The sequence below is a fragment of the Pomacea canaliculata genome, linkage group LG13 (assembly GCF_003073045.1).
Source record: "Pomacea canaliculata isolate SZHN2017 linkage group LG13, ASM307304v1, whole genome shotgun sequence".
In the NCBI taxonomy this organism is placed as follows: Eukaryota; Metazoa; Mollusca; class Gastropoda; order Architaenioglossa; family Ampullariidae; genus Pomacea; species Pomacea canaliculata.
The window spans coordinates 4,641,948-4,668,998 of NC_037602.1; the positions used below are offsets into that span (position 1 = coordinate 4,641,948).

At 38.2% G+C, this 27,051-nt stretch overlaps 1 protein-coding gene across 8 annotated transcripts; it reads left to right on the top strand.

The window, feature by feature from the left end:
- Positions 1 to 2,563: 2,563 nt before the first annotated feature.
- Positions 2,564 to 21,551, top strand: LOC112554236 (long-chain-fatty-acid--CoA ligase ACSBG2-like). 8 transcript variants are annotated; one of them, XM_025221920.1, is made up of 17 exons: positions 2,564 to 2,653; positions 9,964 to 10,118; positions 10,546 to 10,856; positions 11,179 to 11,340; positions 11,602 to 11,687; positions 12,198 to 12,286; positions 12,526 to 12,727; positions 13,440 to 13,541; positions 13,945 to 13,992; positions 14,151 to 14,333; positions 14,639 to 14,820; positions 15,346 to 15,533; positions 15,816 to 15,925; positions 16,845 to 16,995; positions 17,250 to 17,389; positions 18,049 to 18,295; positions 18,686 to 21,551. In XM_025221920.1, the coding sequence occupies exons 2-17, from the start codon at positions 10,033 to 10,035 to the stop codon at positions 18,760 to 18,762; spliced, it is 2,364 nt and encodes a 787-aa protein (XP_025077705.1). In that variant the 5' UTR covers positions 2,564 to 2,653; positions 9,964 to 10,032; the 3' UTR covers positions 18,763 to 21,551. The 8 variants fall into 8 exon arrangements, with proteins under 8 accessions (XP_025077705.1, XP_025077704.1, XP_025077707.1 ...); XM_025221919.1 differs by lacking the exon at positions 2,564 to 2,653 and adding an exon at positions 4,576 to 5,033; XM_025221922.1 differs by lacking the exon at positions 2,564 to 2,653 and adding an exon at positions 5,912 to 6,052.
- The last annotated feature ends 5,500 nt before the right edge of the window (positions 21,552 to 27,051 follow it).

The following is a 27,051-nucleotide window of genomic DNA, read 5'->3' on the forward strand; positions in this document are numbered from 1 at the left end:
AATGAGAATCGCACAGCATAATAATTTTCTTTCAATGGAAAACAAAAGCGAAATCGGATTGGTTCACAAGTTCTTTATTTTCCAAGACATGAGCTGTAATATTGTGTCAAATAAAAATGAAGCTATTAAAATAATACTCAAACTAATAACCTGAGCATTTTGACTAAGTGCTTAGACGCCGCACTAAGCAACTCATTCAAACTTGTAGAGGAAAAACTAATCAAAGGGACGTAAGACACATAAAAAAAGGTTTTGCTTGTTATCTCCCATTCTTCAGTGCTTTGTTACCTGATCCACACTGAAAAATTGTTTTCTTAATATATATATAATAAAGTCTTTAAAAGAAGATAGAAGAAATCAATGTTTACTCCATTACTGAAATTATTTATTTTAATCGATCCGTTTTTGTTTTCTTTAGCAAGATAACCCTACACTACGGAGACGGTGCTCGGTACTTACTCTAATCTAACCTACTTGCAGTTTGACATTGTCTCGGTTGCTTTGGGCCCTCATTCATTTTACCTTTACCTGTCATCAGTTTTAGGCCTTGAGTTATGTTGCCTGTCACAATAAACCTTATGCAGCCCTTCATAGTGTTTAAAAGTTGTTGAATTAGCGCCAGAACAAGTTTCGTGGCTGGCAATGAGTGAAGAGGAGAGTTGGCTTAGCACGGAAGTATCAAGGTCGCTGACGTCACGCTTCCGAAGGCTCCCGAAGTTTTTCTCTTCAGTGAGAAGTTTACAAAAAAGTCTAAAAATCAGCGCCCAGGCCAGCCAACACTCACTACATTGGTGACAAGAGCTTCACTGTAAGTAAGCGATTAAGAAAAAGGTAGTCAAATGTAATTTGTATCGATGCAGCACTTGTATCGAAACCAGCAAGGCGTGAAAAATGGACTAGATAAATGACATATATAAAATGTGCCTTTCTAACAGTGCTGAAAAAAGTCCTTTTGTACCATTTATAGCATGGTGATCGAGATGTAGAGACAAAAACAGTATAATCTCTCTCTCTCTCTCCCCTCTCTCTCTTACACACACAATCCTCTTTTCTCACTTTTGTTTCAACAGCCAGTTTAAAATGCCTGGCAACCAATTCACTTAACACACGAAGTCACCATAGAAGACGCTCGATAATGATAAATGCAGTAATATAAGCGTCATCACTGTGATATTTAAAGAGATTCTTACACTACACCACGATAAAACATAATCACTAAAAAAATAAAATAAACAAAACAAATAAACAAAACGAAAAGCAAAACAAAGAATGACAACGTAACAGTCATGTTGTTGAGTCACAACCACATATAGTTAACGACGAATTAAGGGAGCTAACTTTCTAACTTTCTAAGCTTATACGTCTAAAATCCAAATCAAAGTGTGTTAGAATAGATATTAAATATTTTTATTTCTTCTTTTGGGAATTTGTTTGGTCTACCGGTGATAACACTACTTTAATAAAACATTAACACAATTTATACTAAAGAGCATAGACTGGCACACACACATGCAGTCTCTCTGGCAATAATTAAAAATCTGTACACATCCACCCATTCCTTCCACAACACTAAGAACACAAAATTTGCTGTGGACTTGTAGTTAATATAGCAATACCACAATTAGTGTTGCCTGATTTAAATCCAAATGTTATTTCAAGTAGCTTAATTGTCAGTTTAACACACAAGGAAGACAATCTGTGATACTGTTGCAACTAGATTTTAAATGTCTTATCGAAAACTGGCAATGAAAATGTGGTATGTCTGTTTGATGCTGTTATTTGTTCTTAATTTGAGTTTTCTTTTATCATTATTATTGTTTCTCCCTATTTTCCAAATCTTTAGTTATGGTTTAATGTGTTTTCAGGGGAGACTATTACAGACGTTTCCAACTAGTTCGCAAAAATGTAAAAGACTATCTCCCTTTACCTGTGGAACTTCTGTCCGACAGAATTGAATGGTATCGCCAGAGAGGGAAGGTAGGAGTACACGCCGTGCGGACTGCTAGTGTCCAGTCGTCTCAGCTGACCGCTCGTAAAAGTCAGCACCGTGTACTCCTACCTTCCCCAGCTTGTGAAGAAGTTCCGCATGGCTGCATATTGTGTCATATTTATTCGCGTGTGACGAATTGCCGTAGTTTAAGTCCCCTTAGGTATAAATGTTTTTACACACTTGCACACAGACTAGGAAAACGGGATGAAAAGTACGCAATTGTATTTTATTTAAAAATCACTGTAGTGCTAAATGAATGGACAGAGAGATAGTTGTGGGGTCGGAGGAAATATTACGATCGTGTATTTGTGACTATAGGTAGTAAAGTATACACCTATAGTATATTATAGAGCACGGAAAATATAATACAAGTTCGCGTTAAAGAGTTTTTGTAGACACAATAATACAGCCACCCTACAGAGTAACTATAGTCTCTAGGGTAGCTGTATTATAATGTCTACAAAAACATAAGCTGCATGAGGTAGACGCATAGCAGACAACATAGTGGACAGTAACTAGCAAGCTGATTGGTGACCTAGTTCTGAGATAAGCTAATAAGGGCGGGCGTTACAAGTTTGTTTGGGAAGTGCCACGCGACCTGGCGACACGTGGTTTTCAGAGCTGGTTGTCCTTGTGCAGTCTGTCATCGTAGGACAATCAGTGGTAAGTTATCTTGCTTTGAATCTAGACACTATGTGTAAAATCTAACTATTCAGTTGCGTATAATTCCATTTTTTATTTGTATTTTTATCATTGTTGTGTGATCGGGGAACTGTTACCAGAGTCATTCGTAGGCATACGTTGGCCATGCTGGATCACACTTGTTTGCAACATATATTTGGCACTGTGAATGACAAGTGGTTTTTACTGTTAGAATCAGAATCGTAGGAAGATGCTCGAGTTTTTGTTGTTGTTTTTTTTTTTTTTTTTTGGGGGGGGGGGTGTAGACTTCATGCTGACAGTGAACGACATTTTTTAGGGGGCGGCTCCCTTCCCCACCTGCATGTATAACTGTCAGCAATTGAGCATGATCATAATTTTTTCTCAACAGTAAAAACAACTCAGAATGGTCCAAGGCCATGGAAAAGTTTATTTGCTCCTTAAATCATGCACCCAGAGGTTGAATGACCTCATCCAGTGACTTGTTTTTGCTCTAGCAAGCAAATATTTTTGTAGTTCATATTTTTTATGTTTTAGCTCACATATATTTCATGTATCTTATTTGGCTTAGTTTTTGTTTTCTTTTTAGGGCCTGTTTTCCATGTTTCCCATTTTTACCATAGTCGTTGATTTCAGTGCTCACCTTCCTTTTCTTTTCTTTTTTTTTTTAACCTCTTTCATTTTGTATTGTAGGCAGTTTTCTTGGGTACTTTATATGTCTTTAGCTAACCCTCACATTGATGGTACTAACAGTTATTAGAGGCTGGTGCATTTCTTCTGCTTGGTTCCTTTTATATGTTTGTTAAAGTTGATGCTGCGGCTCAAGAAAATGATCAGCTAACTGTAGCATGTCTTAAACATAGCTGACATGAATGCCATTTCCCTCTGCAGATAAAGAGATTTATAACTGACATACCTGATTTATGCACAGGCACTTGCTCTTTTTAGTTCCTAATGTTTTTTTACTCTCTCTCACCTCTCCGCCAAGTGAATGGGTGCTCTCTCGCTCTTACACACACCTGCACACTTCTAACTACACTCATACATGACTATACAAATACAAATACCAGTATTTTTATACAGTCATTATCTTTATAGTCACTTCATGCTTTTTGATCATGCATTATGTTGAATATAGGTATTTAAAAAAACTGAACTAGGATAATGCTTTTATTGCAAGGAAAAATGTCAGCATTGTTCTCTTTATGTGGTTTGTAACTATGGGCCTCATTCATAAGTGAGCACAATATTGTGGATGAAGTGATCAATTGACATTCACCCTTTGACTTCAAAATGTAAATCAACTACAACAATACTCTGCAGCTAGCCAATATGGGGTATCTTCTTTGTGAAAATGCAGGGTGCAGTTAACACTTTCTTTGATTAGAGCTGGCAGAACATTAATAAAGATAAAATGGCATTCATGTTATTTGTCCAATTTAAAGTGTTTGAATAAAGGTTTGTAATGAGGAGGGGAAGTAGGCTTAAAAGCTGTAAGAAAAGAGTTGTGAAAATTTAGCATGGATGGAAATTTGAAATTTTGTGACATTTTTATTATTGAATTTATGCGTACCTAAGAGGACTATGTAAGTGTAAAGGGTAAGTGCATAGTATTTTACTACCCATATAATTTTTCTAGCCATTCAGGATTAATACTTATTAAAGCAAATGTTTGTCAATTGTATGCAGTTTAAGTTTTTTTTAACTTCTATTTTTAATTACTATGATATAAGAAACATGTAGAGTTGTAGACTATCACAGACCTGTGAAAGATGTGGAGGGCGGAATCAGCACTCATTCTCATGTTGATGTGAGGGCAACTTCTTTGTGACTTTTCCTTCCTTATCAGTCTTCCACTCACTACTATTTTTGGGAGATTTTATAAGAGAAAATATGTGAGTGTGATTCCGCTATTTTGTCGTTTTTTCGGCACATGAATTGGGTGGTGACCCTCCAGCCACGCCCATAACTTAAGCAGTTCTTAGTGGCAGTGGACGCTTTTACTGTTTGTTTTCTTGCGCAGCTAGGTGGTGCTGTGCCGCGTATGTCATAAAGTTGACACGCTTGCGTGATCGCCGAAGGTCGCATTCTTCTCTCTGTCGCCCGCAGCTCAAAAAACCCCTGTGAGGTCAAAGGCCGTGCCTTCCTTGTGTCGAGTGATGAAGTGTTTCTACACCGCGAACGAGACTGTTCTCTTAGCACCATTACCGCTAGCAACCGAAGCATGACGCAGGAATGTCCACCCTGAGAGATTGTCCACGTCACTGGACTTTGATCTTTGTAGGTGGGGTACGTCTGAACTCTCAAGCTGAGTAATCAGCGGTGCGATAAAACCTGTCGGGGTGCATTTTTGAGATCACATCGCTGCCTGCGGAGACAGACTGTGAGTATATTCTAGGAAAACAATGTTTGTGGCAAAACTGCACAACAGTAAAACCGTCGATGAAAAAAGTTCTTTGTTTTAAGTAATACGGTTTTGTCGCTACTTATCCTTCACCACTGCTCTACATTCTTTCTATCTCTCAATCAGTCTCTCACTCTTCTTTCAATCTCTTCGTTAGGTCGGTCGTCGGTCGCTCGTTCATTAATTTGCTTTCGTGAGCAGTATAGTGCATCGTGCTTAATCGGGGTTCTGCTTCGCGCTAAATAATATAGAGATATCCCTTGTTTATTTAACAATATATGCAACTGTGTGTATTCTGGGGCCGCCGAAATGTGTATTTTAAGGTGTAAGGAGTTTTTGCAACATTTTCCGCATCTTAAACGTGAATGGGAGTGGGAGGATGGGTGGTAGCCGCATCCTCTTTATATTTTTTCATATCCTGCTCATTATTTTCCGCATTCCGCTTTCTGATTTTTGTTTCTTCTTCTTCTTCTTCTTTTGACGGAACTTTGTTGGGGTATATAGCGTTGACAACAATGTATGGTTATCGTTTTTTATTATTTAAGTGGTTTTATGGCCTTTCGACCACTGGAACTATCAATATCATCCACATGCGGCCTGGGTGTGTGAGACAAGAGGCGGTGCCTGGATTAGCTTCTCTCTTTATTATTACGCAATGAACGTCGCATGATTTGGGGTTACTGTGCGAGATGTTGTCAGGAACTAAGAGAGTGGTGTCGTGTTGTCGCTCACCAGCTTTCTAGGATGTCGAATTTTTTATCTGAGCTGTCAACAGGGCGCTTTGAGCCTTCGTCACTCACACTGTTGGCTGCACTCAGTCATCTGTCCCTTTGTCCCTTCAAGAGAAGAACAGTCACTCTGTTTCGATCCATTGTTCGAGGAGAGACTGGCCGGTGTCAGAACAAGCTGCCACAGCTTGATGTCCTTACTGTGCTCGGTTTGAAGGAATTCTGTCATCAGATGTAGTCTAATACCTGGTATCCTTTCAATATCTAGAGGTAGTATTTCCACACTTCATTTATTTCTGTTTATCATTTCATATTTTTCCGTTATTATTCGTTCTTTCGTGGCTAATTACAGGAGAGAGAAAAAAAAACAGACGCCTCGGTACTAAAAAGAAAAAGTGGAAAACTCTCATTATAGTTTGAGAAAGTTGCCCCAAACGTTTACCTTGAAACTGTCAGGGATCGAGCACTGTACCTCGGCAAAACACCCACTGTATATTTTAGTTTCTGTTTGATTAGCTAGGTAGGTAGCAGTGGAGGTGGGTGTTTGATAAGAGAGATAAAATAATCAGGTGTTGGTGGCGACAATCGCTGCGCACCTGACAGGCTAAGATAAACTTCGGCGATTTTCCTTTTTCGGAATGTACGCACCGTATACACATATGTACATACATACTCTGTGAGTATCAGAAAGGGCCGTTTCCTAAGCAGCAGAGCCTTTCTGTCTGGCTTTTTTTTAAATTTTTTTAACCTTTTTAGCTGCATATCACGGCTCCAGCAGAGGGTTGAAGCCAGAAAGATCGGATGCCGTTTTATCTGGAAACATTTGCTGTGTGAGAATAGAGGACACTTCTTTAAACGTGATTTTTTTTTTTAACATGACTGGTGGAACTTAGTGTTTCACAGTTTTTGAATAACATTAACACCTTCCAACCCACCCGCCGTTCTCACGACACACACTTATAATCAGTATGCATAGAAAGTATTATTATTTAAAAAAAAAAAAACAGACGCTAGGAATGCACAGAGATACCCTTCCGTTTATAGTGCTACAGCCAGTGGGAGACCCAGACCATGTGTCTGTGGGTATAATAGAGTAAATCGGCTATTCAGTCAGAATTTGGGAGGTAGTTTTTTGAATAGTAGTTTGATATTAAGCTTTTTGCATTCTTGTATTCCTTTAAAATATTCCTTTTGAAATACGGCTTTTCAAAAAGAATTGCCGTTTGCTTCTTATTCTGCTTCGCAGCAAAGCCTTGAATGGCGGCATTGTGCATGCAGCACTATTCGTGTTTCTGTCCAGCTGTTGCAACCAGTGCAGCCTTTCATGGGGCCGTTGGTGTTCCTCCACTGGGTGTCAAAAGTTTTGGAAAAGCGTTTTTAACTGCTTCGTTTCAGATGCATACCAAATGCGTGTTCTTGCCTGACATCTACTTAACTAAGCGGCTGTTACAGATGCAAGTGTACTTTCCGTAGCCCGCTCCTCCTCATTCGAGTGCAACAGAACCAACATAAAGGTTGTCTCTGTCTGACCCCACTATTACGAGCGAAGGTATGGCGAGGGCGACAGGGTGACCTACATGACTAGGACAAGTCGGCGCAGTTTTTGGAGTCGGTGTCAGAGGCCTTGCACCACAACGCCGGTGCAAGTCCGTGCAAGTTTGTTTGTTGTTTGTTTTTTTTTTTTTTTGGTTTTTGTTTTGTTTGTTTTGAATAAATATTTTTTGATTGAAGAGGCTAGCTATTGGACATATAGGAACATCTATGACTCCAAGTTAGGAAGAGAAGATATGCACTTGTCAGGTTAAAGGTCAAGAATGATAATCCATCATCCATCCGAGTGCATTGTATGGCTTCTAATCTTTGTGCGGCCTTGACAACAGATGGCATACGACTCCAGTGCTCGCCTTTCTAGACGTTGACTGTGTTGTCTTTAAAGGTAGGTTTGTTTGGTCGCGGGGGACTCGTGGCAATTATACGCGATTAGACCCCAAAACTATTGATACCGGGCGGTGTTAATGAGCGGAGTAACAAGAAACGCCTGTTGAAAATAGCCTTGATTCAAATGTAACACTTGTTATGGTTAATTAATATTCGTCTTCTCGGTGCTGTAGCACTTGGCAGGTGCAAGACATGGTACAGTGCGCTAGTTATTGCAGTTTCGTTCAAGCCGCCAATAAGCAGTCGTGTATTTTTTTTCCATGGTACACTGGTTCCCCACCATCACCACCACCACACACACCCCTCGAGACCCTCGCCAAGCTCTTTCTTTCATAGAGACGGATAGTTTAGAAGGGTTTTAGTTCGTATAATTATAGTGTACAACTACCGACAAAACAAAATGAGGATGCCGTAGCCAAGAAAACTGAAGGCAAAAGTTTGTGAAAAGATTGGTTAACTTAATACCGTGGAGGTCGCTGGTTGCGGGTACTACAGATCCTGTTTTCGCTAACACGAATAAACATGCAAACATTTCTATTGCTGTCAGTCAGAATAAAAGGAAGTATAAGGAGCGTAACATTTGTCGTCGTCTTAAATGATTTGTTTACTACGACCACCGAATGGTTGCATTTTTTTTTTTTTTTTTTTTTTATCATTTACAAGATAGGCAAAGAAGACACTAGGAAATCTCCAGGTGTCATTGTGATAGTCACGATGTTGAAGTCGTGTTTGTTGACATCGCAGCTGAGATCATGAGGTGTTTGTTGTGACTGTGATTGTTGACTGACTAAAGCTTTGTGTTATCAGTCCTGTTAGTAGCTGCCTATCCGTTTCGTCTACCTGTACTTTAACAGTTCGTGCCAAAGGTGAGTCATACCTCGAAGTGCGCCGTTCGACACTCTGTGATCTAAGGTTTGTAATTCAAGTTGTGAAGGAATGTGAAGGAAACCTGAAATGAAGGAACTGGACTAGGGTTAGTCATTAGCGAAACTTGAAATTTTTCACTTTCAATTTTAAGAGTAGATGTTTTGAGAGCACGTCTAATTACGTTTTCTGTTTTGAAGAATGTGTCTTTGCAATGGCTTGGCTTATCAAAAAACATCCTTTGGTGAATGTTCACATGACGGCTGTTGCCAATGTCACATCCACAGTTTGCATGCGGTTGAAAAGACTCTTGGAAGGGAGTGGGCATGGACAAATGTATTGGGATCAGAAAGAAACATATTGCTCAAATGCTATCAACATTCTGGGAGAGAACAAGTTTGTCCCCATGCAGTACTGGTGATCTTGTTTGATCTGTTTGTTTTTTGTTTGTTTGTTTTTTTTTGTTTCTTTTTTTTTTCGCTGCTGTTATTTTTTTCAAATAGGGTTGGCCACCTTGTCCAGATAGCGTCTAAGTGGCATCAAACAATACCTTAATTATAAACGGCAATGAACAGGCCATTCGTCCTAGACCCCCCCAACTCACCACTTCTCACTTCTCACACCACCTGCTGTTGGTGACCTCTGCTAATACATACTGTGTGTGAAGTGTAGGCAGGACATTCATTCTCCTTCTCTCTGTTAAGGCCCATTTGACAGTCTTGTGACAAACCCTGCTTCAGGTTCAGTGTTTATTTATTTACCAACTTCATAGATCAAATTTTGTTGCATTTTTGAGACATATTTGAGGCCATGTGAATTCCTGACAAAATTAGGGAGCCTTTTAAGAAAAATTAAATTGATGAGTGGAAATATAAGAAGTTAGTTAGCTCCTTGATATCATAGCTGGCAAGGGTGACCCTTGCTGGCCAACTGTCAGTCTTTTAAGGTCACTGAACCAGAACTGTGTAACTGCATAGTCAGGGATTGGGATGCTGGGTTTTGTGTGCATAAGCAAGTTTAGCTTGCTGATCTTTCAGTTTAGGATAAGGCCATGTTGGGAATGCCACAGTGAGATAGAGGTTGTACTCCACTTCTTCCCACTCAGTTTTCATTGTGCTGGACAAACTTCTTTAAGAAGCAGGAGCATTTTCATTTAGCCAGTGCATCTTCTTTGGTTTGATTTTAGACTGCTAGGTTCTTAAAAGTATTGTTCAAGAACAATTACTTGAGAAAAGGGTCATCTACAAGAATATAACAAAAAGGTTCTGTTTATCCTGTTGTCAGTTTGTGCTGTTATGATGATATAAAGCAGATGCAAAATTTTATTGTGTGTTTTTTTTTAAACAAGTCTTTCTTAAGTATTTTTGTTTATTTTGCAGGAAGAACTGAAATATTTCTAGCATTTCATCACAGTCCATAAAGAATTTAAACAACTGATTCACCTGAAAATGTCTGTGGCACTGGACCCTAACAGTATCCAAGTGACATCTTTCAAGATGATCAAGACAGAATTTAGTCAGGATAATAATAATGTGTGAGTAAAGATATCACCAGTCACAAGCAGTATACAATGTCTTTGTTTTTTACCTTATACTTACTATTCTTTTGTAGGTTTTTTTAGATATAATTCATGATGCCATTAAATTACTACTGTGATTAGAAGTAGAGGATGGTTGAAAGTAGAGTCTCTGACAACAGACTAATTGTGAGACAGACCAATTGATAAAAGAAACAGCAGACAGAAATATGTGAAAAATTGGGAATATCTCCCAGTAAGGAAAAGCTGTATGCGAACTTTGGATTTATTTAGAAGTGTCAGTACAGTTTGTTTTGATACAGTTTGTAATCACATAATTTCACTAGATGGTAACTGAATAATTTAGGATTCTTCAACCCATACATGTTTTATTGCCAATCAAATGTGTTGGTGAGCAGGTCTTCTTTTATTGTCCCGTTAACAGCATCAACACAACTCAGACTGAGTACTCAGAAACCAAAACGGATGTTCTCACAGATGTTACAACAGCACCACAGGTGAATTCACTGCATTCTGAGCATGCTCCAGCAGAATTAAATGGTGAACCTGTTATTAATGCACAGAGTGTATTAACTGTAGAAGCATTTCCTGATCAAGAGACCAAACTTGCAGATGAAACAGCAAATAACGCTCATTCAACTAAGGTGGATTCTGCACACATTGATTCAGTTTTAGTACCAGCTTCTTCAGGACCACAAGCCCATGTTATTTCAAGCTCCTTGCCTGCAGAAAGAGGTATTAATTTCTATTGTTAGCACACTCTTTCCTTAGTAATCTGTTCATTACAGAAGCTTTTGCATGGATGTAAGACAGCTTTATTGTAAATGCTGTGTCATCAGTCTGACACCTAATGTTGCGGGCATATCTTTCATCAGGAAGGGAATTTGTACAGTAATATAAGCATGTGGAATCAAAATTCACTTGTGTTTTTTATAGCTTTATATTGTTTGTTTCTGGGATAACAAATTTAGTAAAAAATTTCAGTGCTTCTTTAGAGGATGAAATCATAAAGTATCTCATACTTAGAACACAGTCATAAATGTGCATTTCATTACAGATACAAATGACCCACTCCCAGCTGAAAATCTGTGGGCCGTGAAGCGGGAAGAGCCGGTTATTTTACGCATGAAAGACAAAGGACCTGGATCAGAAAAGCCTTTGACAGTCCCTGAATTTCTCAAAATGACAGCCCAGAAAATACCCAATAAAGATGCCCTTGGTGAGAATTAAAAACCTAACCCTGTGGCAGTTAATAAGATGTCTTCTGGTAGAAAGTGCAGTCATTATACTCTTAGGCTCATTGAGTGTGATATGAAAGATTTATGTATCTGTCTTCTTTCTGATCACAAATGAATTTTATTTTCAGCAAACTTAGTTTGCACAGCATTCAGATTTTTATCAGATAATTTATCAAGTTATTTGTGAGGCATATTCTTCATTTCCTCTGTAAATAAGAAATTTGATGTTGGTATGTTTTTAGCTGTCAAACGTAATGGTCAGTGGATGAAGCTGACTTATGCAGAATACTACAACAGTGTGATCGATGTTGCCAAAGGTTTTATTAAAGTAAGTATCATGAAAGGTAACTATAATGTCTGGTGTTGTTAGTTGCAATTGAAATATAGACATTGCACCACCTCGGAGGTCTGTTGGCTAAGGAAAATTTAGTTTGTATATTCATTTGTATTTCTCATTCCTTCAGACCTGCAAACATTAATTACAAATTTGTTTACATGAGATGGAGACAGAGTGAGAGCGTATGCACACATGGATACTGTTGCGTGCATGTGTGATGTGTGTTGATGCTTTCTGTTAAGACAGAAGCAGATGTTTGCATTAATATTGCTAAATTAACACTATGTGCATCACATTTTATTTTTTTTACCCTTGAAATCAAATATTAAAATAAGTATTTTAACTCGGTAACAATGTTCTTGTGTGTATTTATATCATTGCTGTTGACATCAGTTTAAACTGATTCATGCTGTGATATTTACTCCGGTGTTTTACTTGCGTGGTTGCTGTCATTTACACCATAATGTGGGGTAGGCATCATGTGATGGCTTTTGGTTTCAGCTGGGTCTGGAGCCCTACAAAGGTGTTGGAATCATTGGATTCAATTCTCCAGAATGGTTTTTGGCAGACTTGGGAGCCATTTTCGCAGGGTATCATATCTTTTGAACAAATAAATTTGTTGCTGTCAGAGTGAGCTTTTGATTTAAATAATGGAGATGCTTGTCCTCCATTTGTAAATAATATGACTTAACCTATTTCATTTATGAATTGTAATAAATGTGTCTGAAATAAAAATATGTATTTAAAAGTGACCTTAATTGAGAGCTGTTAGCTATGGAAACATTGAATGTGTGAAATCTGACTCAAAGAGTGTGGTTGGAATGTGCAGAGGGCTGGCCGTTGGCATATACACCACCAACTCTCCAGAGGCATGCCAATATGTGGCTTCCAACTCTGAGGCAAACATTATTGTTGTCGAGAATAACCAACAGCTGCAGAAGATTCTTAAAGTTAAGCACCAGCTCCCAGAACTCAAAGCGATCGTGCAGTACACTGGAGAAGTGGCATCTCGTGAGCCTTTCATCTATTCAGTGAGTTACTCTTATAGTATTTGGCACTGTTTGTAAAGTGAGCCTCTAATTTTTTGTTGTTTTTTAATTTTTGTAAACTCATTTTTTTTTTTTAAATGTTTAAAAATATACTATAAAAGTAGCAAATTGACTTGAATTAGCTTGATTTTTTTTATGATTTAAAAAAATCTGCATGTGGATACCAAAAAAATGTGTTTTACACTTGTATGAAGCAGCAAAATACTATGGTTTGTGAGAGTTTTTTGGTGTAGTTTATTTAATTTTTTTTTTAACCTGTTTCAATCTTCATTACCTTTCAAGTTTGCAAAGTGATGTATTCATTGAAAATGTCATAGATAAGCTTATGGTTTCTAATGGTAACTATAATTATCATTGTATTATCTGTATTATAGTTAAGTGTTCGTGTCAACGGATAAGAGAACCATAAAGCAGTGGTGGAGGAAAATTACAAATGCATACCTAAAAACTTTACACTTAAATTTTAAATATTGACAGCCATGGAACATTTGACACAAAGATAGTATAATCTCCACACTGACCACCAGAGCAGAATTAAAGGTATTTTGTGACAAAGCAGAAATATTTTTAATAACTTCTGAAGAAGCTAGATCAGCTTTAGAAAAGCTTTCATGTCTCAAGTTGAAAATAATGTTTCTCTGTATCCAATCTTTAAGACTTAAGAACATCAAGCTATACCTTTCCTGCGTTGCAGTGGACACAGCTTATGAAACTAGCAGAGGAAGTTCCAGATGATGTCTTGAAGGAGAGAATGAAACTGCTTGCTCCAAACAAGTGTTGTACCCTCATCTACACAGTGAGTACCTGTTTCAGTTCCTACTGTTGTCAGACTGCGCTACTTCATTTTTATGTTATTGTTAGATGTAATTTATTCCTTTGGTTTGTCCTGAACATGCATGTTGCAATGTGTTCATGTCATTTGCCAAAGTTTGAGCAAACATCTGACTACTGCTGTTGATTTTTAAAAAACAAATTGTGATCTTCCGTCTTACTTGTGTATCTTATACCCCAAGTCTTCTCCTTGCTTTTCTTCCTGAAGAGTCTGCAATGCTTCATAAATTAACAAAACAATCACATTTACTTTGCGTTGATGAATATTGTGAAGATTAATCGGAAGCATATACCAGTTTTTAATGTGACCAAAATATATAGCTTTTGCCTGCAGCTTAAGCACTGATTACCTTCATTTTGTGTTACAGTCTGGAACCACAGGGAATCCAAAGGGTGTGATGCTTAGCCATGATAATGTGAGTTTTCAACATGTGTTACATGTAGATGACAACTTGACAATGGTACAAATGTTTACAATGATGTTAAGATGTATTTAGGTTAGAAAAGACAATACTGAATATTAGAAGCAGTTTCTTTCTGTAAATTTGTATAGTGATTTTCTTTTGATCAACAGTTGACATGGACTGCTCTGTCGGTAGCTAAAGCATCCAGTCCACACCTGAAAAGCTTACCTTATGAGCAGTTATGTTTAGTGAGCTACTTGCCCTTGAGCCATGTAGCAGCCCAGCTTCTAGACATGTATTGCACTATCAAACTTGGTGGGACTGTGTATTTTGCTCAGCCTGATGCACTGAAGGTGAGGACAAATGTGTCCGCAACAGTAATTTTTGCAAAAAATTGTTATCTTCTATCTTTATATTCATATTGCATTTTTTAATGAGTTTAACATACTGTTTGTAAATGGATGCACAGAGACCCAACTTCAATTGCTTATGGTCTCTTATTTTCTGCAGCAAAATGTTTGTATTTTTATTTAGGTTTAGTGTAAATGCTGTCTGTATCAGTAAGTGATGATCTACATTAATTATCTTATCTTTTATGTCCTATTCAAGTAGCAAGTATTTGACACAACAATTAATTGGCAGATGTTCAAAATTTCAGGGATCGCTGCAACAGACTTTGCTGGAAGTTCGTCCACATGTCTTCTTTGGTGTGCCACGTGTGTGGGAAAAGTTTCAAGAAGCTATACAAAGTGCATCCCGTAATTTACCAGGCTATAAGAAGAAGTTATCAAACTGGGCACAGGGCATTGGCCTGAAAGGAAACTACAGCCTTATGAATGGGTAAGTACAATGTCTCAGTCTAGCAACTGTCATTAAAGTGTCAGATGGAGATAAATGCTCATAAATAGTTGGAGATAAAACATTGAGTGTCAGCCTTATCTATTGCTGACAACTCACCTGGGAGATATTAACTTTTTTATTCAGTAGATTTTTCATCTATGTGGATCTCCTACAAATCCCTTTCAGTATCACCCTTTTAAGACCTTTTTTCATATTCTTTACCCAGTCACTAATTATAGATGAGTTAAGCAAAACCTTGCATATGACTGCATACATTGTTGACACAAACTGTTTCTAGGCTGGCCACATTGATAGACCCTGCTTCTCAGACTGGATTTCATACTTTTGAATCCATATAGGTGAATCAAATTTTTTTTAAACAAAAACCTGTTCTACTTAATGGACAGTTGGTCTTTAACGATGAAGAGACACCATTTAAGCATGCAAGTAGATGTTTTTGAGAATGTAAATAATAGCCTAACAGAGCAAGAATAGATTTACAACTGTTGCCCTTTATAATCACAGGGACAGTTACCCTTTTGGTTGGTCAATAGCCAAGAGTTTGGTCTTCAAGCGAGTACGAAAAACCATGGGGTTGGACCGCTGTTATTTGTGCCTGTCGGGAGCTGCCCCAATCACAAAAGAAACCTTGGATTTCTTCCTTGGTCTTGATATCCAAGTCTTTGAAGTGTATGGCATGAGCGAGTCATCAGGTTGGTTTCATTTAGGGATTCTGTAATTGTTTTGTAGATATATATATAGAATACAAAAAGTGCTTAGCTCATGTCCCTTAAGATGGGAATAATTTCTGGTTCATCCATTTGTACCTTCTTTATTCATGTGACCTGGATCTTTCTTTAAATGTGTAAAGTTTTGTTTTCATTAACACTAATAGAAAAGGACCGAGTCATGATAGTTAATGTTTTAATTGGGAGTTCACCTATGAATCAAGTAATTTTTTTTTAAAATTCTTATCTGGCTGTGTGTGTGTGTAGGTCCTCACTGCACAGGGTTTCCAGGGTTGAGTCGTGTTACCAGTGTGGGACCAGAGCTACCTGGTATCAGTACTCGACTTCACAATCCAGATGGTGAAGGCAATGGAGAGGTTGGATTGTTTTTTTCTATTTTTTTTAACATGCTCACTATATACCTCAACAAATCACAGCTTTTTTTTTTGAAACATATCGCTGCTTTTCCCAGTCTTTAACATATTTCTCTCACTACTTCTGTCTCCATCTCTCCTTATCTCCTTTTTCTTTTCTGTATATGTATATTATATGTACATATCAAAACTCATTGAAATATATTTGAGCTTGTACATTTACAGTCTGAAAAAAATTAGGAGATGAGAAAGTATGATCAATTTTATACATTCATTTATAAAACCATGTACACACACAACCATACACATCAAATGCACACACAAATAGGCATATCATATGCTTTTGAGGAATGCAGGTCTAATCTATAATTAAAAGATAGTGTGAAAATACGCAGTGATCTTACTTGTGGCTAGCTTACAGATTAGGTGTACAGAGGTGTGCTTCTCTTCCAAACAATAGCAGCAGCAGGAGAAATGATGTAAATGATTTGAAAAATTACTGTCCAGATTCAAGTTTATCCTTTTCCTAATGGGACCTTAAAATAAACTTGTTCAAGAAACATATAAAGTTTTATACCACAAATTTCAGTCTCATTATTGTTTCATATCATCTGTAACTTTGACTTTTTTCTTTTGTTTTTTGGTACAATTTCTACCTTTCAATTGTTCAGAACATGATATTAATATTGTGATAAAGTGTTATACAAGGATGCTTTTTATTTTATTATTAATAATGTTTTTGTAGTTGATTTTCCAATATCCTTTTATGTGGATTTATTATTTATAGTGATCCACCATATCTTATGTTATGGCATGTATTGTCATGTCTGCCATCTGGTAAGGATTGGATGGGAGGTGGATGTCTTGATGATAACAAAACTTTCAAGATTTCATGACTGTTCCTCTTGTCTGATTTGTGTAGATTGTGATGTCTGGAAGACATATATTCATGGGCTACCTAAATGAAGAGGCCAAAACTCGAGAGACTTTGGATGACAATGGAGACCTCAGGACAGGAGACATTGGCAGAAAAGATAATCAGGGATACCTCTATGTTACTGGTCGAATTAAAGGTATTGTTTCTTAGCATCAATAAATTATGTATTTATTAAATTGGGAATGTGTTTGTTTGTTGTTTTTTTTAAAATTAAAATTAGATAAAATTATCTACTTATCTGCTCAACAAGCTGCCTTAGAGATGCTCAATCTAAATTTGAAGGTAATAAAAAGAACAAATGTATAGTTGGATTATTGTTTGTACTTTTTTACTTAACCTTTTCCAATTATATTTATGTGAAACATAAGGCTGGTATCTCATTTTTTTCAGAATTAATAATCACAGCAGGAGGAGAAAATGTAGCACCAATACCCATAGAGGATGCTGTGAAGGAGGCCCTTCCCATTGTTAGTCAGTGCATGGTAGTAGGAGACAAGAAGAAATTTCTGTCCATGCTCCTGACACTGAAGGTGATGCATGCTACAGATCTGAGAGGAAATGTGATGGTGGGATCAAAGATCCCGCACCATTAAGTTTTTTAGTCATCTAAATGAATCTTGAATTGCCCCTGGGGATAAATTAAGTTGTATTAAGAATAAATGAATATTCAAAACCATGTATATCAGTTAACTTCAGACTCTGAATTACGTGTGCAGTCTAGAAATGCGAAGATTATCTGTAAAAGATAACAAAATGCAAAAGAGTGACATTTTTTATCATAAATTTTGTTTTGGGGTGGGGTGCAGATCCAACACTGTGTTAATATATCTGTCTCTTCACCATACATAGGTGCCAGCATTTCAGCAAAATCTACATGTCTCAGATCTCTTCACTTAATTTTAAAATCATAAATGCATCAAAATTAAGTACTGTTTCTGGAATGTTCCCACAGCAGTCAAATGATAAAAAATGAGTTTCTTTGGAATCATAGTTTATTGAATATTCCTACCTCACAAAAAAGGTTTTTTATTGTTTCATTTGTTAAATGGTGCTTATTTTCTGTTACAGTTTTATTAAGCCATTTGCCAGATAATTTTGACCCTGATAAGTTTCAGTAGATGTTGATCATGATATTGTGTTTTCTCAGATTTTAGTGTTACAGTTTCTTTCATTTTCTTTTTTACTTCAGACTGTGATAAACCCTGACACTTTAGAGCCATCAGACAACCTGACTCAAGGTGCGCTGGACTGGTGCCATTCCATCGGCTCGAAGGCCACCACAGTGTCATATATCCTGAGTGCTAATGACACGGCAATATTGAATGCCATTCAAAAAGGGATTGACAAGGCAAACAGCCAGTCAGTGTCAAATGCTCAGAAGATTCAGAAGTGGTCCATTTTGCCAAAAGATTTTTCTGTCCCAGGTGGTGAACTAGGTGCGTGGCAAGTTTTCCTGACATAGGTATCAGAGAAAAATGGTAGAAAATATGTACACTTGACAGAAAATATTGGTACAAAGTAGTATGGCCCTATAGTTCAAGATCATATGGCAAAAGAGCACCCCCAGCATATTACAAAACTAAGGGTTTTTTTAAATAAACTAATTACTTTACACACATACATTTATTTATGCTCAATTTAATACTTTTACACCACATCAAAAGCATTTTAATTTTTCTGTGCTGGAAATGTCAGGATCAATTAATTGATAATATTTGTTTTATTTGCAAAATCATGTGTGCTTTATTCTAAAACAATTGGAGTTAAGGCTTAAATAAACAGGATGTTTTTGTAAGCTGTAATTTTTCTTGCTTTCCCATTCACAGGCCCCACAATGAAAATGAGACGGCCCATAATCAGCAAGATGTACATGAAGACCATTAATGCCTTCTATGAAGAGTAATTCTGCTTCACTGTCATCACATTTCTGGCATCTCAGAAAGTTCCATCGTTCATTCCACCACCAAAATTTCTCAGGAATTTTCCAAACAAACTACTATTTTTCAGTTTTGGAAATTCTTCATTGAGTTTGTCAAAAATAAAATCATCATGAAATATTTGCTCATTTTAATCATCCGTGCTACGAAAATCAGAATTATATGTTTTTTTATGATTTACATGGTTGAAATAGTATGTATATATGTTACAAAGTTGAATCCTTTCTACAGAAGAACTATGAATGCCATTTACAACCGAAGTTTTGTGGTGAAATTATATTTTATTCCATTTTTAAATATCTATACATCTGTGCATTTTCTATAGTGATTGTACTACAGTCAGTTACCATGTACGTGTGTGTTTGTGTTTTTTTTTTTTTAACATATTTTTCGAATCTGCAAATACCTATAACAAACATTGTTATGAAATATTTGTATTAATCATTTCACTAACGTTCTAATTGCACTGCTGTCTGAGTGGGACTGCATTCATGAGAATTTGTGGGAATTTGAGCTTTTTGCTTCTTCTGTAAATTTGATCTTAATAAATAGTTCTTTTGAACTGACCCTTCTGTTATATTATCATATGTTAAAAAAAAAACAAGTGCAATTAACCCTGCTGCTGTGATCACAAACAAGAGATAAGCTTTGTTTCTGCTGCTTTCCTCCCCTAAATTGTAAAGAATAGAAAAGTGTATTATTGCAGTGTACATGAGATACCATAAATAATCTGACATAAGGTTTGTGGACAAAAGTATGCAAGTAAGAATGCACATTACAAAAGAAAAATATGATTTTTGCACTGAATGAATCTCTTCCAGAATGTGGTGCAGTGGACTTTTTTTTTTATTCCAGAAAATCATCTTGGACTGCAAAGATGTTCACTATAATTACAGTTGTATTCCATGATTTACCATATTACAGAGTTGAAGAGATAACATGTCGAAAGTGATGGAGGGAGGTGTAGGGTAGCTGAATATGAAGGGATTAGTTTAATGTTGGTTCTTTATGTCTTTGCTTTCATGGAATGTCTTCTAAAATAGTAGCTTGATTTTGTCAACTTCAACACTAACACTATGTATGTATGTGAACATGTATGTAGAAAACGGTGGCAAAGAAGAGGGTGTACATGTGTTTAGGGCAGGGCCGTGCTTAGGGGCAGGCGGACGAGGCATCTGCCTAGGGCCCCGCGCTTTTGATTGATATGGTAACTAGGCATATGGAAGTGTAGTCAGCCGTGGCGTGAGGGCCCCGCACATGCCCTTTGCCTCGGGCCCCGCGGGGGCTAAGAACGGGCCTGGTTTAGGGGTGTGTTTGCATTCATATGCAAGAAACTAGAATATGGGAAACAGATTGTATTCCTCTCTATGTATGGAAAGTAATTTTGCTATGCATCAACACCTTCTATTTAATTGTCTTTTGCTTGAGAATAGCATCAATTTAAAAATATTTTTCTCATTCTATGTTAAACTATTTTCAAATGTCAAAACTCTTTTAAAATTATGAATTTATAATGCTGTTGTAATGCTTCACTGTTCAAAAGCATTTCTTGTGACTATTCATGCACATTCTGTGTGAATGATGAAGTCATTCAGTGAAAACCGATGGGGAAAAAAATCAGTTTATCAAAATTGGGAGTCTGTCAAATTTTAATGTCAAGCTGCAGTTTATAATTATTTACCAGAAGTATCTGAAATATATTTAAATGATTTGTTTGAAGACATTTTTTAATCCTGGTATTTCATAAAAAAGCTTAAACATTTGTATGCTGTAGATGGCTTACACATATTATGACTTGTACATCTTTAAACCGATTATCTAGTTAGCCATTCAGTTTGAGTGATTAGTTACCTTATGACAATCCACAAAATGTCGAAGTTGTGAGGCTTCCAGAGGAAAGGGGGTGGTTCTTTTATGAGTTAATAAACTCTCAAATCATTAAAATTAGCATGCCAGCTTGTAAGTTCGAAACTTAACAAAATTATAGACTGTCCTAAAGAATTATCGAAAATTTGTATTTTAATATTTATTTGGTATACATCTAGCTCTAGTTAATCAAAGTGTATGATGAAATATATTCCCTTAAGATTTTTTTTTTATAATTTATTCCTTTCAAATATTTTGTTAAAGATACCAGTGATGTTCATAGGAGAGAATTATTTGCTTTGTCTTTCTTGCTATCCATTGCATTCTTTCCATCATCAGGATCTGTGTAACTCGTTCTCCACTGCCAAGCAGGCTTGGTACTTGCGTTTCAAACTGTCTAAAGTGTTTTGATATAAACTGATATGCGGACAGAAGTGGTTTACAACTGCACTGATTCATATATTGAAGATCACATTAAAATGTCTATGCATATTGTCTTTTTCCATCTGTCATCACTGTTTGATATTTATGATACAGGTGTGTCTCCTATTTTATATTATTTATGCTTCATAAAATTCATTTTCTGTCATTCCATTAAATGGATCATTTTAGCTATGGAAAATTGTTTACAGTTCTTGCTGATGTTTATGTTTAATTGATTTCTATGGTTCAATTGTATGTCATCACTGATATTTGTGTATTTACACAAGTGGATGATGTGCTTAGCGTTTGTTTGGCTGGTGACAATTATGAATGGAGAATTATTTTGATGTAATTTTCATCATTTATTCCATCAAAGGCAGCAGATGATTAATGGCAATGGGAATCAATACAAAATGCCTCTTTCCAGTTTATACATAATAAATTCCTTGGTCTATTTTGATTGATATTGAAAGATCATTTCTTTCAGTGACGTTATCTAACTAAACGATGTGCAAGACCTTTGGGATTTTGTGCAAGTGGACTTTCTGTTTCACTGTCGCAAATGAACTGGAGATGATAATGAGAAAGAGGAGAATGAGAGGAAAGCAGTGTGTGGGAATGAATGTGTGAGCATCTGCATGAATGAGATACAATAGCACCTCTACATACGAGTTTAATCTGTTTCGCAACAGAGCTCACATGTAGAAAAATTCGTATATTAAAACTATTTTTCCCCATCTAACATAAAGAAAATAGGATTCATACGCTCCAACTCTCCCACAGCAGCACAATTTATATTTAACTATATATGTAAATAGGGTAAAAGTACTGTATAGTAAATGTCAATGGTCCAAAAATATTTATCAATCTTACCTTGGAGGAGACGAAGACTGTCGATAACGGAGGTTGCCAGGTGGGGAGGAGGGAGGGAGCGGGAGAGCAGACGGGTGCTGAATGAATCATCTGATGAGACAACTGCACTGTTTTTAAATTGAAACAATTAGATTTTCACTAAGACTACTTTTTAAACTTAAAGGCTGTAACTTTATTGATCACCTGGTTTGGTTCACTTTCATCTTCTGCATCATCAGAGCACAATTTACCTAGCGCTTTACGCCACGAGCTCGTTATGTCGAATTTTCCCTCGTAAGACAGAAAATTTTCACAAATTTTTGGCTCGTATCTCGATTTACTCGCAAATTGGTTCACTCGTGTGTAGAGGCCTTACTCTAGGTCTAAATGGTGGCTGGATACGATTGACAAATCGTAATGTATTCATCTAAACAGTGAAAATGGATGGTTTATAGCATGGACGGTGCTTGCATCATTGCAGCTAAGGTGTGCACATGTGTTAGACAGGAAGTAAACTAACGGTGCATGTAGGCGCCCTAGATTCTCGGTTTTGAGGACAACGATGATGTGGCAGGATGGAGGGGCGGATGATGACAATGACATTTTCACTCACACAGAGAAAGTTTAGTCACCGTTTGTCTCGTCGTGGCTGGTGACCTCGTGATCAGTGAGAAATCTAATCACTGTCATCGAAACTAACAATGTGAGGGTGGTTGTCTGTCTCTGCACCATCCACCCCGTTCCATGACACTCTCCACGATGCATTAAGGTCGCTTTTGTGGTTGTGTCAACCCCGTTGTTTTAAAAGAATCAGGCACTCTTCTTTCCCCCACCCGACACATCCCGCATCTCTTTGAACGCATTCCTTTTCACATACGTACACAATCATGCGAACAAATTAAAATAATTGTCAGAGGACTATTTCGGATCAGGGTCAGGTTCCTCATGCGTTCATCTCTCTCTTGTTTTCCCATATATAAATCCCATGTGTGTGATATATAATGACCATGACTGCAGTCCTTACAGGCAATTGTATGTATAAAATAAAAGACAAAAAAGACATGAAAGTTTTGCAGGCATGCTCAACCGAGGTCGAAAGACACCTGATAACACATGTGAGTGGTTTGTCGTTCGTGAAATAGATGGAAAGAGCGACAAGACATAAACAAACACGGACTGACTTGTTTATGACAACGGAATATGTTGCGATCAATATATCACAGCCTACCTAGACAATAGACATCACGTGACATTTCCCTGCGCAACATAAGCAAATGTTTATCTCGGACATGCTAGGTGAGGGACACTATAGCGGGGTGGTCGTGACCAGCTGTTTCTAGCAGAGCAAACTTTTTTTTAAATTTATTTTTATTTTTTTATATTTGTGTGTGTGTAAAGCCACTTCAATCTTTGTCGCTAATGTTTATCTTTCCTTCTCCCTATCTCCTCTCTTTCTTTCTTTTTCTTTCTTTCCTCACTATTCCTGTCTTCTTTTCTCCCTGCGTGCACGCTTGCTGAGCTGAATGCAAGTGCACGTAAATGCATCCACACGATACACAAAAGTGTGCTGAAGGGATGTTTGCACAAGGCCTGCTTTCACAACCGTGCGCTGTACGCATGGGACAATACAGACAAGTTACAGCCTAGACCGTAAATACAACGGATCTTTGCTTACAGTGATGGATTTACAACTCTTTTCCCAAGATGCGAACGTGGTAGGCAGAAGCTCAGAAGGCATCAGGACCCTCTGGTAAAGTGAAGTTAGTCAGGTGTAGCTGTAGCCTTTGCCTACACCACCATGAAAGCATCTCCATAAACATTGATACTGCTGTTTACATCCATCAGAGCAGAAACAATTGTAATGTGTAATACCTGTGTAATAATGTGTGTAACGCCTGCGGCAACCTGTGCGATGTTCAATAAGCTGACAGCTGGTAAACGCCCCCATTGTATAGAAATTGTATAGACAAGACATTGTATAGTTTATAGCACAACAAATAGTACACTTAATATGAATAGTGTAGCTCAGCTTTGAAGTTTATTTCGCGCTCGTGCACACCATCAACAGTTATTATTGTCTTACTTTGAGGCAACCAATAATCGACAGCGGTGTCAGAAGTTGAAGAGTGCAACCGCACTGATGACACGAAAACCGCGCTCTGGCATGCGCGTGCAAGTTTAGTGTGCTTGAATGCTCTCACCCGTGATCACGCGCAAATGTACGTAAGCACACCTGTACACACACACACACGTGCATGTGCATATGCGCCAAGCGGAGTACAAAGACCTTCAACCACGAAAACAAATCTAGGTACTCTGTACAGGAAGTCCCATAGCCGCCAGCCTGGTTTTTCCACGGAACATCGATTTCATTGTGTGCTACTCAACCCCCTTGCATGCTCCGCTGCTTACCACGGTCCCTCGTGACATCCGCGCCACACTGCAGGAACACAGCCACCCGTTGCGTAGGCTTCCTGTGCCTTAGTCCCCATGTCCTGGAGTTAGAAGCAAAAAAAAATAATAATCAGATGCCACCGAGGCTGCTAAAGCAGGTTTATGGTGCAGCTGTATGTGATGTCATTGTTGTACATCAATATGCCTTCCTTGTCAAGGCCACAACGAGATGAAGACTAAGAGTATGTGTTACCCGAGTGTGTGCTGTATGATGCTGTGCTGCTGCTGCAGAGTCGGTAAAAACGTCTTTACTGTTCGATCAAAGTTTGTCTGTCTAACCCTCTCCCCTCCACCCGACATGTAAACCTAATACCAATCATAGCATCATCATTGTTTAACATTCCAGAAAAAAATTACATCGAATTTTGACTGGAATTGAAAGACGGCTGTCCACCAGTAAAGATAGGTGGGGGAAAAAAAAAAAGGAAAAGTCCAAAGTCGTGATGTGGGAGGGGAAGAGCAGTCCGAGGGGAAGCCGAAAAACCAACAAGTCTGGAAAGGTACATAGTTCCGGTTGCGCCTGTTTACTGCCTATGTCCGCGATGAAAGCTCAGTCAATAGCATTTGCTGGAAAGGAAGGTTGGGGGGGACTGGTTATCTATAGCCGAGTCTCTGACAAAAGTTCTTTCAAGCGCGTGCCAGCTCAACACGAAAACTGTGTTAGAGTGCGTGTGAATGAAGGAGCGATGGAGAGAAGAGAAAGAGCAATACAAGAACGCACGCAAACTCTCCTTTCACAATGAAACAGACTATCGACTTTTGCGGAAACACCCTTCCTCACCTCCACAGAATTTAAATCATCGTTTGCTCATTCTCCTTACTTTTCTAACGTCTGGCTGTGCCTGTGCATGTCGTCAACAAGTGCAGACATGCGCACTGGCGCGGGGCAATGTTCGTTGCCTTAAAAGAACTGGTGGGTTGCATGGTCTCTGGTGGCATTACAGGAAAACAGAACAGTGAATGGTTTTAAGCCTTCAGACTTCTGTTACCTTTGGGGCCAGTTGCACAACACATTTATAATTCTAAACATTTTTATGCCTTATGTCTATTTAGATAATCAGTTTAATGGAAACAGCGCATAATCTTCAACTAAACTTGTTTTAAATAAGATAAAATTGTTTAAGCCAGATTTTTGTTCCACTCAGCACGATTTTATGAGCGTTTGTGCAACACATCTTTCTGGCAAAGGAGCTAGTTTGGGAAACGTTTCAAAATTTGCTTCTTTAGAACAGTTTTAAGTTTTAGAAATATGTTATGCAACTAGCCTCTTGGACCTGACGTAGTCAACGCTTCTGGTCGTGGAAGCGTTGGGGAAAAGCTTTGTCTCCAAAGACAGAATGAGCTTCAAAGAGAGCATTTCCCAAGCGTTTTCTGCTTACGTCAGAAGCACAACATTTGCCAAGCCTCGTTGCTCAAGAAGAATGAATTAACATGTAAATTGGAAGCATTTGCTGTAATTTCCGCTACGACTACTGTTAAACAAATATCTCCCCGTCTGGGCTTCTATCTCTTTACATGCATGGACACCTACATGAGTGCACGCGCACACACACACACACTGTGTTCTTGCGAATGAGCATGTGTGTTTGTGCTCAAGATGACTGTAAGCAACCTCCAGAGTGCCAGCTCAATGCCCTGCAATCAGGGTACATGTAAGCATCAGCAACACGGATTTAGACCCTGCAAAAGTTCCGAAACGGGTGTTAGGCCTGTCGAGATGCAGGTCGATAGCATAATAATTCACCCGGATCGAATTTCACACAGAATAACCAACCGGGTACGGCATGACACTGCCTCCATGGTCGGTTCCTGAAGCTGGTTAACACACTCGAGAAACCTTGACATTGGTGCTGCATGCGCTGCAGTCAACAAGCCGTGTAAAGCAATCTCCTGAAACTCGTTTTTTTCCAAAAAAGAATCATAAAATTAAACGAATCCATGCAAATTTTATTCCTGACACGCTAAGACCCGGATTGCAATAGTACTAAACAATATATGTGAGTGGAATGGGAGAAAAGGTCACGTGACCACACACACACATGATGTCAGTGCATGCAAACACCCACTTATATATATATATGTTCATAAGTGTGAGCGAGTGTTATTTGTGTACAGAAACAAAAGAAGGGCAAAGAATGGATGGAGATGGGGTTATTTACTAGGAGATGCACGAGCTGAGAGAGAGAGAGCGAAATGAACGAAAAAAGGCGTGGGCCGCTGATGCGTGACAAGCTGAACAGAGAAACATAATAAAGGGCAACTCCTATCTGGATCGTTCGTCCCGGCTGCCAGGAAATGGACAGCTTGAGCAGGAACCCTGAGTTGCCGCTGGACGTGCGACTCTTGGCAGGCTAAAGTACCCGGTGGAGTCGTGCGCCATGATGCATCGTTATAACGTCTGCACCGAGCGGCTCGCTGCAGCTAGAAATGAAGTGTGTAGCAATGTGCATGGCACGGTAGTATTTGTGGGGTAAAGGAGCGTGTGGTCATGTGCATGGCACGGTAGTATTTGTGGGGTAAAGGAGTGTGTGGTCATGTGCATGGCACGGTAGTATTCGTGGGGTAAAGGAGTGTGTGGTCATGTGCATGGCACGGTAGTATTCGTGGGGTAAAGGAGCATGTGGTCATGGACATGGCATAGTAACATTTTTTGGCTAGTG

Bases quoted from the DNA above. Each gene is read 5' to 3' on its own strand.
- LOC112554236 (XM_025221920.1), top strand. From the start codon at position 10,033: ATGTCTGTGGCACTGGACCCTAACAGTATCCAAGTGACATCTTTCAAG. The intron at 11,341-11,601 runs GTGAGAATTAAA...GTATGTTTTTAG, and splicing joins ACCCAATAAAGATGCCCTTG to CTGTCAAACGTAATGGTCAG. The intron at 15,926-16,844 runs GTTGGATTGTTT...TGATTTGTGTAG, and splicing joins ATGGTGAAGGCAATGGAGAG to ATTGTGATGTCTGGAAGACA.